The following is a 12,527-nucleotide window of genomic DNA, read 5'->3' as shown; positions in this document are numbered from 1 at the left end:
TGAGTTCTTTCACATAAAAGCAGAGACATCCAGTTCACCATTAATAAGAAATCAAACAAATTAAACCACCACCACTGAGAATCCCCACTTCTGCTTCTCAACCTCACTGTGCACTTTCCCAGGACATAGTGCCAATCTTATAAGCCTTCTCCATACGGAGAGAAAATTGCTTCTTGGAACAGAAGCAAGGAGGGGAGTGGTAATCAGATTTTTGGTTTGGAGCACACAGCAGCAAGAAGAATGTACGGGAAGGAGATGAATCCAACCTTGGTTTCTCTCAGACTTCACAGTAGTGTCTCCGATCCCAGCCCGGCTCTCTCCTGCCTGCCCCCCGCCTTCTCCACCCTGCAGTCACACTGGTCTTCCTTCTCTCCTGCTCTCGCCTCAGGGACTTTGCACATGCTGATCCATCTGCCTGGAACAGCACTTCTCCACACACACAGCTCAGCTTATTTATTTTCAGGCTCAAGTTCCAAATGAAAAATCTCCCATCTCAGAAAATAATTCCTTAAATTGTCATCTCTATTAGCCCCCTCCTATATACTTTCATGGTTTTTGGTTACTACACATACCCAGAGCTCCTTTACTTTCCTCTGCACAACAAACACTGACCTTTCATTACATCTGCAAAGGCAGCACAGCACAGAGCACAGAGACAGTGTAGAATGGGCAAGAACATTATGAAAATTGGGAAAGAAAACGTGAAAATTATGCAAGTTCATATACAAAGAGCCCATGAAACAGCCAAGGAAAATAACAATAGCAAACACTCACAGCAGTTACTTATTTTATGATTCAGTGTCCATCTTCCCCATCAAGTGACAGGCTCTGTAAAGCAGGGCCCACAGGTAGTTGCTATGGTTTGAATTATCTGTCTCCTCCAAAACTCGTGTTGAAATTTAATCCCCAATATGACAGGATTGAGAGGGTGGGCCTTTAAGAGGTGATTGGGTCATGAGGTCTCTGCCCTCATAAATGGATTAATCCACTCATAGATTAATGGGTTATCAAGGGAATGGCTCTGGTGGCTTCATAAGAAGAGGAAGAGAGACTTGAGCTAGTATGCTCCCCCTCCTCACCATGTGATGCCCTGCACTGCCTTGGGACTCCACTGAGACTCCCAACCAGTAAGAAGGTCCTCACCAGAAGTGGTCCTCCGACTTTAGACTTCTCAGGTTCCAGAACTGAAAGAATGCATTTCTTTTCTTTATAAATTAGCCAGTTTCAGGCATTCTGTTATAAGTAACAGAAAACAGACTAAGACAGTAGTGTTGAATACAGCACCTGTGGCTAGTATAATGCTTCAGTATACTTACAAATAAATGAAGAGAATCGAGCAGAACATAAGACCACTGAATAATCTAAGTTAGAACTTATGATGGTCTGAGCTAAGTTGGGGCAGAGCAAAAGAGGGCACAGAATCGTAAGAGATGGAGAGAGTCATGGCCTGGTCTCTAAATGAAGTTGGGGAATAAGGAAGAAGGACAACCAAGAATGATTCCTGGTTCCCTGTCTTGGGTAAACCGAGTTTACTCTGGATATTCATGACAAGAGAGGACTATTCAGTGGCAGTTAAAGCCATGGGAGTGATGGCCCCTCAGAGAGACCACTGGGAAAGAAAGCGGTCAGGGATGGGGAGCGACGTTTGAGAATTAGAAAAGGAGATGAGCTCAGGAATGGGATGGAGCAGAAAGGCCAGAGGAGAAGCAAATAAAACCAGGGACAGGTGACCTTCAGAGGAGAGACTGCGGTCAGAGTCCTCCACGGAAACCTCTGCAGAGACAGTGTTGAAGAGAAATGCCAGACTGTCTATGGACTTAATAATGCAAAGATGTGAGTGATACTGGCATGAGTGTCTGAGGGCAAAGCAGCTCCTACAGTGGGTGGTGAGCAGACAGCCAGCGTGGTAAATGCAACTCTCTGAGCAAATGATTTCATCTTACTAAGCTTCAGATGTGCCACCTACAAAATGGGAAGGGCAAGTGTACCCGTTCCTGAGGCTGTCATGAGAACCAGGTAGAACTGTCTATGTGAAGGGCTTGTTAGAATAGTGCCCAGTGCCTAGCACTTACATTTACCTTTAGCCATTTACAGTCAAGAAAGTTATCTTGAGGTATCATCTAATGGGTAAGTAAGAAAACAACTTAGCTCTAGCATAATGCAAGATTTTTCTTTCCCTTGGATCCATGGAATGGAGCAGAGGAAACATAGGCAGCTCTTGGGAAGATGAAACTGAAAATCTTACGAAATGCAAGGACAGCATCTAGTACTTTCCTTTCTGACATATAACTAGAACACAAATCTCCAAGGCAGCTTGTATTGGACCTTGTTTACAGATGGGAAAACAAGCAGGCTTAGAAACAGAAACCAGTCCTCCTAACAGAATCCAGTATAGGATTCTGTTTTTCTTTGAATTACTGAGAAGACTGGTTTGGTATGCTAAAAATATGTATTTTATGAACATCTTGGCCGGGCGTGGTGGCTCATGCCTGTAATCCCAGCGCTTTGGGAGGCCGAGGTGGGCGGGTCACGAGGTCAGGAGTTCGAGACCAGCCTGGCCAATATGATAAAACTCCATCTCTACTAAAAATACAAAAAAATAGTCAGGTGTGGTGGTGTGTGCTTGTAGTCCCAGCTACTTGGGAGGCTGAGGCAGAAGAATCGCTTGAACCCAGGAGGTGGAGGTTGCAGTGAGATGAGATTGTGCCACTGCACTCCAGCCTGGGTGACAGAGCAAGACTCCATCTCAAAAAAAACCACAATTTGTATCACCCATCATTGGGGAATCCCGCCAAAGAGGAATCCCGCTAATTCCTCCCCAAGCTCCTCATCTCCAAATTCCTGTGTTTATGAAACCAAGTTAAATGAAGATATGGCACATTTAGAAAGGGGACTTGGGAGTCACAAAAGGCAGCACGAGGTTTGTATGTGAAAAAGGACATTCACCTGCATTTGCTTCAATATGGGTAATGACAAAGGAGAGAGGAGCCTGGGGGTTAGCGTGTGGGTGTGAATGAGCCTCTGAACTTTTAGAAATAGTGTAAGTGTCCCACCAGATGTCACCCTTGTCCTTGTCCACTTCCCCCAAAGCCAAGGCAATCTCAATCCACCAGACAGCTTCATATAGGGTTGAAAAAGTCCATTTCCTAAGATGGTTTCCAAACATAATTTTTTCAACGCTTTCACATCACATCATCTTATTTTAAATTCACATTCTCCTAGTGATAGAACCTGGTTTCTTAAGACACAGCTCTAGAAGAATATGTAAATCTTAAAGAACTTTTACCCAATCGTCTAGGAGGCTTGTGTTTCTCCCCATTGGCCACAGGAGGGGGCTAGAGATACTCTCTTCTGAGCACAATCTAGGAAAACCCCTAATGTTGCAAGGAGGGCTGTAGGCAGAAGTGAAAAACTCACTGTTCTGGAAATGCATTTGACTGCCTAGTTTGGAAATTTCCATCATTTTGATCTTTATAATGATGTTCCAAATCATATATTTGACAAAGGTTAGTTTCTTTTCACCGAAAACTGCAACCTATACTTGGACCTAATTAGAAAATATGCCCTTGATCTCTGCGTGTCTGTAAGAGAGTGGTGTATGCTGGGGAATAGTAACCACTTTTTAACAGAAACCAAAACTATAATCGGAGGCTTAAGTCAGTCGGTGAAATTATTGAAACCAAAACTTCAAATCATCAGGACATATCATACATCTGAAAAGCAGCAGGCGACAGATCAAATATAACTTAAAACAACTCTAAAACAGGAGCCACAGGTATTTTACATTTTCTTTCATTCTGATAACCTGGTCAAAAGGAAAGTCATTTAAACAAAATTTGCAAAATAAAAAGTACTGAGCATCCATCATTAACATCATCCCAATTCTTTACTGAGCAAACGGAACAGGTTCCATAGGTAGCCCATTATATTTTATTTTATTTTAATTTTTTAAATTTATTTTACTTATTTTTGAGACAAAGTCTCACTCTGTTGCCCAGGCTGGAGTGCAGTGGTGTGATCTCGGCTCACTGCAGCCTCTGCCTCTCAGGTTCAAACAATTCTCCTGCCTTAGCCTCCCAAGTAGCTAGGATTACAGGTGCGTGTGCCACCATGCCCGGCTAATTTCTGTAATTTTAGTAGAGACAGGGTTTTGTCATGTTGACCAGGCTGATCTTGAACTCCTGACATCAAGTGATCCATCTGCCTAGGCCTCCCAAAGTGCTGGGATTACAGGTGTGAGCCCCCATGCTCAGCAGTAGCCCATTTTAAACATGTGGATTAAGTGATATTTTCCCAGCGATGACTGAGTAAATGACTCAGCATTTGCAGCGGTTGCTCTCTGGGCTCTGGAGGCCCTGATCCTTCCCCACTGTCCAAGGCTCAGATCAAAGCATATCTTCTCCAAGAATCATTTCTTTTCCCACTCTGCCCCACTCAAACTTAACCTTTGTTTTTTTTCTCCTCATGCTTTTTGTATGTATACCCTTATTTCTCTCCATAACACATCACAGATTTTATTAGCATGTCAGTCTCCCTCACTCAGGCATTTTCTTCCTTTTCCCATAATGCCTAGCAATTAATATGTGCCAACTCTTGTGTTCAGTACTTTGCTTTATATACTAATTCATTTAATATTCAATATCCTGAAAGGTAAGTTTAGGCTGAGTATGCCTTATCCAGAATGATTTGGGACCAAAAATATCTCAGATTTCTTTTGATTTTGGAATACTTGCCTCATACTTACAGGTTGAGCATCCCAAATCCAAAAATTCAGAATCCAAAATGCTCCAATAAGCATTTCCTTTGAGCTTTGGTCATGTCAGTGCTCAAATGTCTCAAATTTCAGAGGATTGTGATTTCAGATTTTTCCGATTTGGGATGCTCAACCTATACTATTACTCTCATTTTACACAGAAAGATACTGAGACAGACAGGTTAAGTAATTTGTCCAAGATCACAGGCACAGTAAATAGAACTGGAACTGAAACCCAGGCAATCTGGCTCCAGAGCTAAGCTCCTAACCACTCAGTCATGCTACCTCTTCTAAGAGGTGTATAGTAAACATTTGCTGAATTAAACAAAAATACAAGGCTTTGGGATATTTTTTACAGAATCTAATGCTCAAGACGTGGTTTTCTTCCTATTACCACGCAAACAAACCATTTAAATACCCAAGCCCCAAAATAAAGTGTTAAAAATCATCTATAATCCCCATGGGCAAGTATATAGCATACTTACTAGATCCAAATATGTTCAAGTCTTTACATTCTTCAATTTTGGCATCACTGTCAAAATAGATTTTGATTTTGCCACTGTGAGCTTTATTGTCAAAGATAATCTGGAGACACAAATGTATAGAAAGATTACAACATAGAAGAAAGTATAACATGTTAGATCAACTCTGCTTAAAAAAAAAAATCACTGGCATCCAAATAGTGTGCTGATCCAAGGAGAATTACACAGGCCAGCAAAATGGCTGACTAGAATTACTTGACATTCATTTCCTGCACCCCACCCCCATCACACACACACACACACACACACACACACACACACACACACACACACAAAGGGACCAAGATAATGAATAAACAACTATATTTTGACTGAAATCACTGAAGAAGTACACTGGAGAGCACCAGGGTAGCAGCAAAATCCTGTGGAGCATGAAAGCCCAGGACAGCAACACAGGAAGGGGAGCAAGGCACCTGGCCTCTGCCACACTGTCTCCCTAGCCAGGATCAGCTTAGAGCCAGGGGGATCTCTTTGGACAGGAAAACGTTAGGCTAGAGACTCCAGTGGTCCTCATTACGGCCACAGAATGCCAGCAGTCATTGCTGCAGGAGAGCCCTCCAGTCCTCACAGGCTTTGAATCCGGTTTGGAGAGGTGCTGGGAGTTCATGCAGCCATGTTGCCCCAGAGTGGAAGCACACATTGTGCGCACTCTTCACTTCTGTGACCTAAGCTGCTATGGCATGACGCCATTTAGAGACCAGATCGCAAACAGAGTGTGTTCTGCCCTGGGGGCCAGTACTCATTGTCTCTCTCCATTCCTGAAGTCCTGCCATTATTCCACCATGTTTACACAGGTGCATGCAACACCATGACCCTGGCTGCCCAGAGCCTAGACCTGATGGAACATCTGAGACCCTGACATCTGAATCCATGCAGCACCCATTCCTGCCCCTGACCCTGGGAACAGGCAGAATTGCACAGCAGGAAGCTACCAAACAGCTGGCTGGTGTGCTGTGCTTGTGCACACTTGGGCCACACAGTTGGCTATCTCTCCACACCCCACACAGGCCTGACAGCCAGTTCAGCAGTGACCTCACATCTCTAAAGAGCCTGCCTCACAGCCTACTGGCCCACCACAACCATGCACACCTGACCTGACAGCCAGCTGGGCAGCAATTGCCCCTACCCAGTTGAAGAGCCTGCCACACAGCCTGCTGCTTATTATGTATGCACATGTGCAGCCCAACAACCAATCTGGCATCCCTGCCTCCAGCAAAACTGTGTCATTGCTATTAAAAACTCCCTCAGCCTAGGCCACTGAGCCAATCACAGACATCACTGACAAGGAGCACAACTGAACAAACTGCATGGACACCACACTACTGAGTATGCCCAGAACCAAAGCCAATGCACTATAGTCAACCAACACTCTAGGGCCCATCTACAGGAAAAAGTCTATCCCTAGGAAAGCTATTCCATAAAATTGGAAAAAGCAACTATTTCACTAGATGCATAGATAACAATGTAGGGACACAAGAAACATGAAAAGGCAAGAAAACAGGACACCCAAAGGAATATAATAATTCTCAAGTAGCAGGACCCAAAGAAAATGCCTGAAAAATTCAAAATAATGATCTTAAGAAAGCTGAGTGAGATATAAGAGAATACAAGCAATTCAATAAAACCAGGAAAATAATTTATGATTTGATTGAGAAATTCAACAGAGAGACATAGCATAAAAAAGAACCAAACAGAAATCTTGGAGCTGAATAACTCAATGAGTGAAATAAAAAAATTACAATTGAGAACTTCAACAACAGACTACATCGAGCAAAGAAAAATGAATTTCTGACCGGGTACAGTGGCCAAGCCTGTAATCCCAGCACTTTGGAAGGCCAAGGCAGGTGGATCATTTGAGGTCAGGAATTTGAGACCAGCCTGGCCAACATGGTGAAACAGCACCTCTAATAGAAAATACAAAATTAGCTGGGTGCGGTTCCAGGTGCCTGTAATCCCAGCTACTGGGGAGGCTGAGGCATGAGAATCACTTGAATCTAGGAGGTGGAGGTTGCAGTGAGCTGAGCTCACACCACTGCACTTCAGCCTCGGCAATAGATTGAGACTCTGTCTCAAAACAAATAAATAAATAAAATAAAAAGAATTTCTGAAATTGATGACGGGTCTTTTCAAATAACCCAGCTGAAAACTTCTCAAGTCTTGGGAGAGATATGAACATCCAGATCTAGGAAGCTCAAAGATCCCCAATTAGATTCACCCCAAAAAGATTCTCTCCAAGGCCCATTATAATCAATCTGTCAAAAGTCAAAGACAGAGATAATTCTAAAAGCTGCAAGTAGGCTGGGCACAGTGGCTGATGCCTGTAATTCCAGCACTTTGGGAGGCCGAGGCAGGAAGATCACAAGGTCAGGAGATGGAGGCCATCCTGGCCAACATGGTGAAACCTCATCTCTACTAAAAATACAAAAAAATTAGCCGGGCATGGTGGCAGGTGCCTGTAGTCCCAGCTACTCGGGAGGCTGAGGCAGGAGAATGGCGTGAACCTAGGAGGCAGAGTTTGCAGTGACCAGAGATGGTGCCACTGTACTCCAGCCTGGATGGCAGATGGAGACTCTGTCTCAAAAAAAAAAAAAAAAAAAAAGCTGCAAGAGAAAAACATCAGGCCAGGAGAGAATGAGATGATATATTCAAAGGGTTTAAAGAAAAAAAAAAAAAAAAAAACCTATCATCAAGAATACTATATCCAGCAAAGCCATCCTTCAGAAATGAAGAAGAAATAAAGCCCTCCCCAAACAAGCAAAAGCTGAGGGAATTTTCACCACTAGACTAGCCTTTCAAGAAATGCTTGAGGGAGCACTAAAACTGGAAACAAACAATAATTGTGATCATGAAAACATGTGAAAGCATAAAACTCAACAGTACAGGTAAGTTTATAATCAAATTCAGAATACCCCAGTATTGGAATGGTGCTATATAAATCTCTCAGTCCTCTAGTATGAAGGTTTTAAGTCAAAATTGTAAAAAACAAACACAAGTACAATTAGAGGCTAAGGAACTCACAATAAAGACATAAATTAAGGCAACAAAGAGAATTATACCAATGAAAATGTTCACATCACAGGATTTCTTCACAACTTTCTGTTATTAATGAAACAAATATGATTAAAAGGGCTAATATGTGAAGTTTTACTAAATACAGGATATCAGATATCTGGTTCAGAGAAATCCTAGAGCAAAACAGACAAACAGTCCTAGGAATAAAAACCAAAATTAACTAATCTTTGAAAGAACACAATGATCTCATTTATTATTCTGAATTGAATTTAAAAACATTTCCTTCAATTTAGTTCTTTGGGTATGAAATTCTAGTTTTTGTTAGGCTAGAAATTATTTTTCTATTTGTTTCAAGAGCTACATATAATGCTTTCAGAAAGAACAAAGATTGCTCCAAGACTGCAGGCTGAACTTAAGATGTCCAAATGCCCTCAATCTTCTACCTTATGAAATTTAAATCAATCATTTAAATCATTTACAGTTTATAAGTGATATATGCGAAGTACTTATTAGGGTGAACACGTTAAGAAAACCAAAAAGTTCACTGGCAGAGCTTGGAGAGCGGATATGTAGATGATCAAATCCACATGCACCTGCCTGTCTCTGAACACAAGCCAAGTCTGCCCAAGAAGATCACACACTCAAACCAGAGGTTTGAGAATTAAACCATACCATCTTCATTTCTATACCTGTAAGTTATAACTAAACCTTCACTAGCACTGGCACTCAAGGTCTCTGTTTCCTCCAGGAGGGCCCCTAAAATGCTTTTCTCAAAGCAGATAGAAGTCCAAAGAACAAAATAAAAATGAAAAGCCAATATTTTTAAACCCACACTTCTGACCATATCATGACAAAGTCATCAATGACCTCATCCTTGCAGACCAAACTCCATGCTCCTCTCCTGCCCTTCCCTCATCCCTGCAGATGCTCCCAGTGCTCCTCTGGCCCACCCACCCCAGAGAGCTTGCAGCTGGAGACATTCTTCCTTATCACATATCACAATCAGTAGTTACTTTTATTTCATTTACTTGTTTTTCTGTTTCCCCCACTAGGCTGTAAGCTTTCCTGAGGGCCACTGTGCCTCTAGGGCATAGCAAAATGCCTGGTGCATAGTAAGGACTCATTAAGTATTTATTGATAGTTGAATGAAACACTCTTCTGAATTGCTAAAGGACAGTATATACAACTTTCAGCTAGGCATTCAGTTTAGTCCCTTAAGGAACAGGAAAGGGAGGGAGGGAGAAAAAGAAGGAAGGAGAGAAGGACAAAGAAAGAAAGTCTATGAAAATGAGAAGGCAGCTTACTTCCCCATAAAAGTGCACCATCTCTTCTACTATACATACATGCCCCCTCCCAAAATAAAAAGAGAAACAACTGCTACTTTGCAGACTGGTCTTCCCATCAGTGGAGCAGTTTATGCCTCGAGGTTTGAAAACATTTGCTACAACACTTGCAAAGACCTTCCTCTAAAGCTGGGAAGAGTACTATAAACATTTAAAACACCTTCATAAACAATTTTTTTTTTTTTTTTTTTGAGACGGAATCTTGCTCTGTCGCCCAGGCTGGAATGCAGTGGCGCGATCTTGGCTCACTAAGTTCCGCCTCCCGGGATAACGCCATTCTCCCGCCTCAGCCTCCCTAGTAGCTGGGACTACAGGCGCCCACCACCACGCCCAGCTAATTTTTTTGTATTTTTAGTAGAGACGGGATTTCACCGTGTTAGCCAGGCTGGTCTCCATCTCCTGACCTCGTGATCCGCCTCTCGGCCTCCCAAAGTGCTGGGATTACAGGCATGACCCACTGCACCCGGCATAAACAATTTTAAAAATGTATTAGGAGAGTAGAAAGTCAAAGCCAATTGTTTAAGCTCTTCTTTTCAATGTAGAAACTTAGTTTTTAAAAGTTGAAAAGGGCTTGCTTCATCTTCAGAAGTAATGGTCTCTGGATCAACAATACCATAATGAGGCTGGGCATGATGGCTCATGCCTGTAATCCCAGCACTTTGGGAGGCCTAGGTGGGCAGATCACTTGAGGCCAGAAGTTCGAGACCAGCCTGGCCAATGTGGCAAAACTCTGTCCTGTCTTTACTATTAATACAAATACAAAAAAGTTAGCCAGGTGTGGTGGCACATGCCTGTAATCCCACCTACTCGGGAGGCTGAGGCATGAAAACTGTTTGAATCTGGAAGGCAGAGATTGTAGTGAGCTGAGATCTCGCCACTGCACTCCAGCCTGTGTGACAGAGCGAGACTATGTCTCTGGAAAAAAAAAAAAAAAGTACCATATTGTATCACTACATCTGTTTTAAACACGACTGCATTTAACACATCTGTAGGCTGCTGCGTTTTATACCCTGCATCAACAAAAAGTATAGGGAAAAATAAAAGGAAGTGGATAGTAAAACAAAGATACTTGCCGTATTCTGAAAGACATAACAGTCTGGTAACTCACGGGAATGAATTGTTTGTAGGTCAATGCCTTTAAGACGAAAGGAGATTTCAACCTGTAAGAGCCTGAATAAAATATATTGAAAGGTATAAATTGTCATAATCTTACTATACTATTATCCTTCTCCCACCCTCATCTCTTGGGGAATAACGCTTTAAAATGTATTTACCGATAAAATTCCAGTCTGAAGAATGATGAGTTCTTCCAGTCCGGAGGGTCCTTGGAAAGGTCCTGAAGGTCTAAGTGAACACAATCTAGGGCAATGAAAGAACAAGAAATGGTTGTTTCAGGCAGGAATTGGGTGCTAAAACTAGTGGGCAAAAGTGTGACAAGAAGCAGATTACTTAGGGAGTTTCAAAGTATCTCCCTAGAAAATACTTACCAATTATTCAGGAAAAATGAGAGTAACCTCACAGTGGAGAACCTGGCAGGCACCACAACTTTGATCACCAAGTGATCAAAGTTACATCACAATAATGAGATAAACAGACATGTACCTCCTGATACAATGAACTGAGAAGCATGACATCACTTGTGTGGTATTCCTGCCAAAAAATGTATAACCCCAATCTAGTCATGAAGAAACAGAAAAACCCAATGTGAGAGACGTTCTACTCTTTAAATGTATCAATATCATAAAAGTTAAACAAACAAAATCCAAGAAACTTTAGACTAAAAAGACTCGACATGACAACTAAATGCCAGATGTTATCCTGAATAGGATCCTGGAGTTGAGTGCAGTTTGCATTTTATGATAAAGAACATTAGGAAAATTTATGAAATGTGAATAGGGTTTATAGATTATAGTATTGTACTAATGTTAACTCATTATTTTGAGGACTGTATAGTGGTTGTGCAGGAGAATGTTCTCTTTTTGGGGAAATGCACACTGAAGTATTTAGGGGCAAAGGAACAGCATGTCTGCACCTCCAGGAGAAATGTTTATGCATAGAAAGAATGATCAAGCAAATGTGATAAAACGTTAGTACTGGCTAGGTGCGGTGGCTCACGCCTATAATCCCAGCTCTTTGGGAGGCCAGGGTGGGCAAATCATGAGGTTAGGAGTTCGAGACTAGTCTGACCAACATGGTGAAACCCTGTCTCTCTAAACATACAGAAATTAGCTGGGCATGGTGGTGGGCGCCTGTAATCCCAGCTACTCAAGAGGCTGAGGCAGGAGAATTGCTTGAACCTGGGAGGCGGAGGTTACAGTGAGCCGAGATCACACCACTGCACTCCAGCCTGGGTGACAAGAGCAAAACTCCATCTCCAAAAAAAAAAAAAAAAAGTTAGCATTGGGGAAATCTGGATGAAGGGTACACAGGCAATTTTTGTGCTATTTTGTAACTTTTCTGGTAAGTCTGGCACTTTTTCAAAGTAAAAAAAATAAAGAGAAAGAAAAAGAACACAGGTTGTATTCAAGTAAAAACAAATTATGAGCTGTAAATGATAGAAGAATGAGTCCAAGAACCTCACATAAAAATTAGTCTCATTATTGTGTAGGCTAACACCCTTGTTTTACAAAGCAGGAAACAAGGAGCTCTAAAGACAAGCACCTTTCAAGGCCACAGAAACCTAGTGACAGAATTGGTATGAAACCAGCATGGGTGACCCTCGCCCAGGCTGTTGCTGCCCCTTCCATGCTGACTTTGAAATGGAAAAGTCGGGGCCTTGTGCAGTTGGGGCCTTGTGCAGTGCCTGGCACCTAGTAGGTGTCCATGAATCTTGGAAAACTCACTGGCTGATTCTTTAAAAGCGTTATTCCACAACTG

The 12,527-nt window shown here is 42.2% G+C and overlaps 1 protein-coding gene across 5 annotated transcripts in view; it reads right to left on the bottom strand.

Moving 5' to 3' along the window:
* The window catches only part of MCOLN2 (mucolipin TRP cation channel 2), a 72,689-nt gene that overhangs the window by 16,056 nt on the left and 44,106 nt on the right, over positions 1–12,527 (bottom strand). For all 5 annotated transcript variants that reach the window (XM_005542854.4, XM_074002858.1, XM_074002861.1 and 2 more), the window contains 3 exons: positions 10,925–11,009; positions 10,724–10,820; positions 5,239–5,338 (listed from right to left, as the gene is read on the bottom strand). In XM_005542854.4, coding sequence (XP_005542911.3) covers positions 5,239–5,338; positions 10,724–10,820; positions 10,925–11,009 — 282 coding nt within the window. The remainder of the gene's footprint in view (positions 1–5,238; positions 5,339–10,723; positions 10,821–10,924; positions 11,010–12,527) is intronic.

Source organism: Macaca fascicularis, chromosome 1, assembly GCF_037993035.2.
Source record: "Macaca fascicularis isolate 582-1 chromosome 1, T2T-MFA8v1.1".
In the NCBI taxonomy this organism is placed as follows: domain Eukaryota; kingdom Metazoa; phylum Chordata; class Mammalia; order Primates; family Cercopithecidae; genus Macaca; species Macaca fascicularis.
The sequence above is the reverse complement of the archived record's forward strand: the minus strand, read 5'-3'. Positions and strand labels throughout refer to the sequence as shown.